The 6,462-nt window shown below is 54.7% G+C and overlaps 1 protein-coding gene across 8 annotated transcripts in view; it reads right to left on the bottom strand.

The window, feature by feature from the left end:
• PFKFB3 (6-phosphofructo-2-kinase/fructose-2,6-biphosphatase 3) overlaps positions 1-6,462 on the bottom strand; it is a 952,670-nt gene that overhangs the window by 903,689 nt on the left and 42,519 nt on the right. For 3 of the 8 annotated variants that reach the window (XR_007456894.1, XR_007456893.1, XM_049626795.1), the window contains exon 1: positions 152-683. The exons of 3 other annotated variants lie outside the window; for them this stretch is intronic. Coding sequence is in view for 3 of the 5 variants with exons in the window: in XM_049626795.1 (XP_049482752.1) it covers positions 152-227 (76 nt within the window). In the remaining 2 variants the exon portion in view is untranslated. Of the gene's footprint in view, positions 1-151; positions 690-6,462 lie in introns of those variants that run through there. 2 more of the 8 variants (XM_049626791.1, XM_049626796.1) reach the window with 2 other exon arrangements.

The following is a 6,462-nucleotide window of genomic DNA, read 5'->3' as shown; positions in this document are numbered from 1 at the left end:
TGGAGGGCGGCGCCCGGCCCGGCACCAGCGCGCGGGAGCAGCGGAGCCGGCACCACGGCGGGCCCCGCCGGCGCCCGCCACACAATGGCCCGGCTCTCCGCGCGGCGCGCCGCTCCCCTGCAGCCCGGCCCCCGCGCGAATCTGCACTCACATCTGGGCAGCGAGGGGCGGTGGTCGACGGGGATCCAGATCTTCTGCACTCGGCTCTGAGTCAGTTCCAAGGGCATCTTCACAGCCTAGACTCGGCGGCCGTCCGCCCCCCACCCCCGCGAAGAATTCAGACTTGGGGAGGAGAGCAGCCGGTCGACCCCCGAAACAAAGGGGAAGAGGGGGTGCGTGCGCGGGAGCGCGGCGCGGGAGCTCTCCCGTGCGCTGCTTTTTGGAAACGTGCTTTGTGCTAAATCACGAACGATCGCTCGGGGCGTGAGGCTCCACGAGCGCGGCGAGGGAGGCAGGCGGCTAGGGCTGCACCCGCAGCCGCCGCAGGGCCGGGTTCGTCTACTCGGGAAGCCCTCGGGATGCTCGGAGCGCAGTGACAGCCGCGGTCCCCCTGCGCCAGCTCGAGTCGGACGCCCTCCCCACCCGCTCGCCTCGTCTCCAGCTCTGGTAGGATGCCTCGCGCAGCGCCGGGGCTTTTAAGTCGAGCCCACAGTGAGCCACACGTCAGCCTCGGGGCGGAGACGCATTCTCCGGGTTCCAGCCCTCTTTCACGTCGGGGTGGGGGGGGGGGGGGGGCGGGGGGGGGGGTGGGCAAGCCCGGAGGCGGCCTGCTGGCGCCCCCTGCAGGTAGGCACCAGCAGCGCGCCCTGCTCCTACAATCCCTCTGATGACGCCCTGAACTCAGCGGCGGCTAAAAAGTCGCACTCCCTAAGCCTCCTCCTACGTCCCCTAAAAACCAGGAGCACAGCTTCCCAGAATAACCACCTCAGCTGTGATGGGAGGAAAGGAGCGGCGCCGTCCAGTGTGGTCCGTGGACCCCCGTAGCCGAATCCCTTTGGATGCTGGTAAAAATGCGTTCTACTGGCCCGGCCTCTCTGGGAGTGGGACCCCAATACACTACATTCTTAACACGCACTGCAGGTTAGGCGTAGTCAAGATGATGACCCAGGCTTAGGGCCACAGGCTGGAGACAGGTTAGGGGCGTCGGGGGTGGGGGAATCTCTGCTACCTCGGGGGGGGGGGGGGGGGGCGGAAGGATGCCCTATGGGGCATAGGTCTCTGAGTCACGCCTTGCCAAAACTGCTCCCGGGTACCTGTGAGTCTCACCCACCTACGACCCCTGCCACCCGCGGGGAGGGGACTTCCCCTGGTCCTTCGTCCTCACCCCGTCCACTTTCTTAAATCCCTTAGAAACCCTGGCTTGTGCTGAACATTGCTCCCCCAACACCCAGCCCGGGGACCTGGAACCCCGGGTCCCCCCCACCGCCCCCCGCCCTCGCTGCTGAGAGGCCCGAGGGGGCTGGGCATCAGGAAGGGACACGAAAGCCCCAGAGGACCAGACGGAGCAGGACGGAGCCACCTTGGTTTCCACCGTCACCATTTATAACATTTTCAATATACTCTAATCTCTGAGCAGAAAAGTCAAGCTAGAGCCTATTCCGACCTGAATTCATTACCTGACCATAAGCCCCGGAATAACTATCGGGAGGTGGCACTTTGTGCAAACCCCTAAAATTCACGACATTTCTCTGGTCCAGCTTGCAACTCTTCCTCGCCATTATTTTTTTTTTTTTTTTTTTTTTTTTGGTCTATGTGTGTTTTCTGCTTCCACGGTCTTCGGAGTTTTGCATCAGCTCGTGACGCGGGACAGTCGTGCAGTCAGGCCAGTGGCCACCCTGTGAAGATCCGGGGTGCTTTAGGGGGGACTTACGCCACCCACATGGTGGCATCACATGCATGTGAGTTTAGTGCACGACACATCAGCACAGAAGCGCTGCCTGCCTTGCAGAGTGCATACCTCACTGTGAGATCGTGCTGTGATTGGAAGGAGGAAGGCGGCGCTCCCTGAAATCCACACTGCAACAGAACAGTCTGCGCAGAGGCTGCCACACGTCGCTCACGTCCCGCATGGCTCGGCTGGACCGCGCCCGCTCCCTGGCGGCAGGCACAGTTGCTCCCGCCCCGCCCGCCAGCCCGCCCCGCCCCTCCCGGGCCTCCACCCCTCCCTTCCCAGCACCCCAGCCCGCGCAGGGGCCGGGAGCGCCGAGCGTCGCCCACCGCGCGGGTGTCCCAGACCCCCACTCCGGGCACCCCGCCAAGCCAGGGCCTCCCACCTTCTCCGCACCCCAGCCCGTCCAGGGGCCGCGAGTGCCAGACGCAGCCCGCCGCGCGTGCACACCCCCTTCCCCCGCGTCCCGACTGTGTTGCGGGCAACACCCCCCCCACACCCCCTCCACCCCCCCGCCCCCCCGCCGCTGCCCCAACCCTCTCCGGAGTCCCTGCTCTCCCTCCCTCCGACAGCTTTGCTGACTGTCTGGTTTCGGCGCTTGGGCAGCTGTTCAGAAACCCGAGTGCATTGCATTGGACTTGTTTTTCTGCAGTGGGAGCAAATGCCAGAGATGACACCCTATAACGCCCCAGGGAGAGTCCCACTCCACTCCTGAAACAAGAGTGGGCTGATCCAAAGAGAAAAACAGCTGCAGGCTAGCGCCCGGGCCCTCAGGAAAGTTGCTGGCCGGGGGGCTCGCTGGGGTCAGGGAGGGGAGCCTGCCGTGTGTGCGTGTGAGAGTGGCTTGCACACTTGCACGCTTGCCTCTCTGGGAAGAATGAGTGTCGTTGCGTGCCTGCTACTTTCCCATCGGAGGTTTTGCACACACAGGCAGGCCAGGGGACAAGGTGGCATTCTGTCAACCTCTAAGCTGGCAAACAGCTGTGGGTTTCAGCTCAGGGAGAGTGGGGTCCTCGATAGCGGAGGCACATCCCTAATGACCTGACCTAGATAATGTGTCTGGCAGAGTCCGGTTCTGAGGGCACCAGGCAGACGAAGTTCCCTGGGGATCACTGGCCACCAGACTCCTCACTCTCCCTGCCTGTGTGTCCAGAATGCCTCGGGCTTGTGTGTCCCATGGTGCAGACCAAAGACTTAAATTCTTCCTCATCACCTGCTGCACCTGATGAGGGGGCAGGCAAAGGGAAGTTCACTTAACCCGGCTAGGCTTCTGACATCTAAGTGCACACAAAGTGGGAAAACCTGGGGTTCAAGGAGGAATTCACACTTGAAAATAAAGCAAGGGCTAGGGTTCAGCTGGAACTGGTAAGAGCATTTGCAGCCTTGCTCAAGTGCATTAGGGTGGCATCCTTATGTGTTACCCTAATGTACTTGAGGACAAAAATGCTTCACTGCAAAACCGTTTATAAACAACCCCACAGCACCCGAATTCCAAGAAGGTACTAGTTCAGAGTTGAGACATCCTCCTAACTTTTCCCCTAGTTCTGCTAATGGCTCCAGCCTCAACCAGCTTCCCCTGTCACCAGTCTGGTGATCATGCACACACTCCTTCAGAAAAGGCTGTTGAGGATATAAAAATTTCTCTGTGTGTTACAAACAGGACAGCTCCAGGTACGAGGGGAGATTCCATGGTCCTAGACACAATTAAGGCAAGACGGCACCTTCCAGACTAGTCAGCCCCTTGTTTTGAGTAAAGGGAAGTTTAGAGATTAGAGGGCTTAAGGAACTCGCTCAAAGGTCCGAACCACCAGTTGGGAACTCTTCTCCCCCTCACTTGACGCAGGCATGGGATAGTTCCCCGGAGGGCTTGTGATGGGCACTTGTGATGATTTTCTCCATGACATTCTCTTCCCTCTGTTGGCCAATGTCATCTACCCCTGATCCCCCGCTCCCCGATGCTGCTAAACAGCCAGAAGCAACCCCACTTCGAAGATCTTGTGCCAGCTAGCCAGATTGAAACCTTTAAACCGTGCTATACGTATCCACCCCCTCCCCAGTGAGAGAATGAGAGAACAAGCTGTGGCAGGCTGGGAGCCATCAGAAGTTGTTAATTAGACACGAAGTGTCGTCATTTGCTCCTTTAACAATCCCATGTCTGAGAGAGAGAAGTGAGACACCAAATAAAACATTGGAATAAACCCTTACCTCACCATCCGTCCAATAACAAGAGAGAGGGTGATTTTTTTTTTCATGTTTGTCACTCATAAGTGAACATACATGAACGGGAACGGAGACACCAATGCCCACACGATGCCGCATCAGTGGGGTGAAAACCCAATTCAGGGGCGCCTGGGTGGCTCAGTCGGTTGAACGTCCGACTTCAGCTCAGGTCATGATGCCACAGTTTGTGGGTTCAAGCCCCATGTCGGGCTCTGTGCTGACAGCTCAGAGCCTAGAGCCTGCTTCAGATTCTGTGTCTCCCTCTCTCTCTGCCCCTCCCCCACTCATGCTCACGTGCTCTCTCTCTCTCTCTCTCTCTCACTCAAAAATAAAAAAAAACACTCAAAAAAAATTTTTAAGTCTTACTTTATGACTTCAAAATAGTTGTGCTTTTTAAAAGCCAGATATTCTGCAATCTAGTTAACAGTATTGTACCAACGTTAATTTCCTGGTTTGGGTATTTCACTAGGTCATAGAAGATGTCACCAATAAAGGAAGCTGGGTGAAAGGTTTGTGGGACTCTGTGAACTATTTTGTAATTCCTCATATTTCAAAATAAAAAGTTAAAAAAAATGTAAAATCAGTGATAGTTCAGTTCCCTCAAATTCTGAAAAAAGCAAAAAATGCCCAGATTGTGTAGCTCCAGGCATCGAGGGAGAAGAGAACTGGCAGAAAGGGAGTCAAGAACTCTGTGGCAGTTTGCACGGGGTCCTAACATCTTTGCTTCTTGCAAATGACACACATGTACACACAGAAATCTGCATGAATCCTGTACCCGTGGAAAAAATGGAATCAGGCTCAAGCTGTGTTTTAATTTAGGGGGAAATGATTCTATTTCTGGGCTTTGGAGAGATCCTTAGGAGAATATCCACGGGTTTGTAGTCTCTGTCTTTCTTAAAACAAAAGAAGGGAAGGACAGTCACGCAGAGGTCAGTTGAGGGCTCCAAGAGGTCCACCCTGACCCTGGCTTTCCCTGGGGGAAAAGTAGCACAAAAATAGGTGAGTACTTGAGAAGGTCACTGCCCGTCTTGGGGTGCCCAGCATTTATTAGACACTCACAGCAGTGACAGTGTGTCAGATGCTCCAAGAGCAGGCTGCACTGGGATCTCAATGATGTTGGGTCCAGCCAGGCAAGAGAAGTGGGTGGGCACATAGCTGTCATCATGGTGTTCTGTGCCCAGCGTCACAATGAGTATTGCAGAGAAAAAGCTCCCACGCCCAAGAGCTTGTAACTTAAGACCAGAGCGGGGAATATACATGTAGTAGAATAAAAGCAGGGAGCTAAGAGAGAGGTGGTAGGTAAGAGCCGGCCATGGGGAGGTCCATCTGCGACAGTGAGAAAAGTCTGCACCTAATGGGGACACGTTAACTGGCAATTTCATGTTCATCTCGGGGTTCTTCAGTTTTTCTCCGAGTTCAAGAGGACACACGAACCAAAATCGACAGCTCTCATTTCTTCCTACACGCAACAAGTATTCACGGACAGCCACTGCCCCACGGAGTCTAAGGACAAGTAAGACACGGTCCTTGTCAGAACTACGATTTCACTTATGAACGTCGCAGGGCCCCCACAGCGTGCGCACACGCACACACACGCTCACTCATTCCTACCTTTTTTTCCTTACAGTTACTGAACCTGAGGTTCAGAAGTATTAAATTACTCGCCTGTGATCACACGGCTAATGAGCCGAGGAATAAAAAAACATGATCATCGACTAGCCTGGTACTCTTTCAACTTTCTCCCAACTCAATCACCTTCCAAGTGAGATTTCCTTCCCAGTAACGATGCCCACGGTGAAATCTTGAATCTGAGTGGCTTTGACGACGGTCTCAAAATTACTTAGTATTTGGCTATGATGTGGAAATAAGATGAAGAATCATCAAACAATGCCAGCCCGCCCCCCCACCCTGGCCAAGAGTCACACACCTTTGTATTTCCGCAGGCACCCCACCTTTCCATGTAGGATAGGCTCGTGGCCGCCAGCACAGGAGAGTACATTTAGAAAGAAATGACAGTTTTGTGAAATAAAACTGCATCGGCCTTAAAAAAAATAAAAAAGAGGCAGAGGAGACCTTGGGGTGCTTGTGTACTTCTCCAAGGTTTTAAGAGGTCCTAATTTAGTAAAGGGAAAGAAGAAATACTCCTACATCTACATTATTCAAATTATTAGAGAAATCCCAAATTTCTATTGTTAATAATACATTTTTTTAATGCTTATTTATTTTTGAGAGAGGGAGAGAGACAGAGTGGGAGTGGGGGAGGGACAGAGAGAGAGGGAGACACAGAATCCGAAGCAGGTTCCAGGCTCCGAGCTGTCAGTGCAGAGCCTGATGCTAGGCTCGAACCCACAGAC

The sequence above is a fragment of the Panthera uncia genome, chromosome B4 (genome assembly GCF_023721935.1).
Source record: "Panthera uncia isolate 11264 chromosome B4, Puncia_PCG_1.0, whole genome shotgun sequence".
Classification (NCBI taxonomy): Eukaryota; Metazoa; Chordata; class Mammalia; order Carnivora; family Felidae; genus Panthera; species Panthera uncia.
This window is presented reverse-complemented; position numbering and strand designations above follow the sequence as displayed.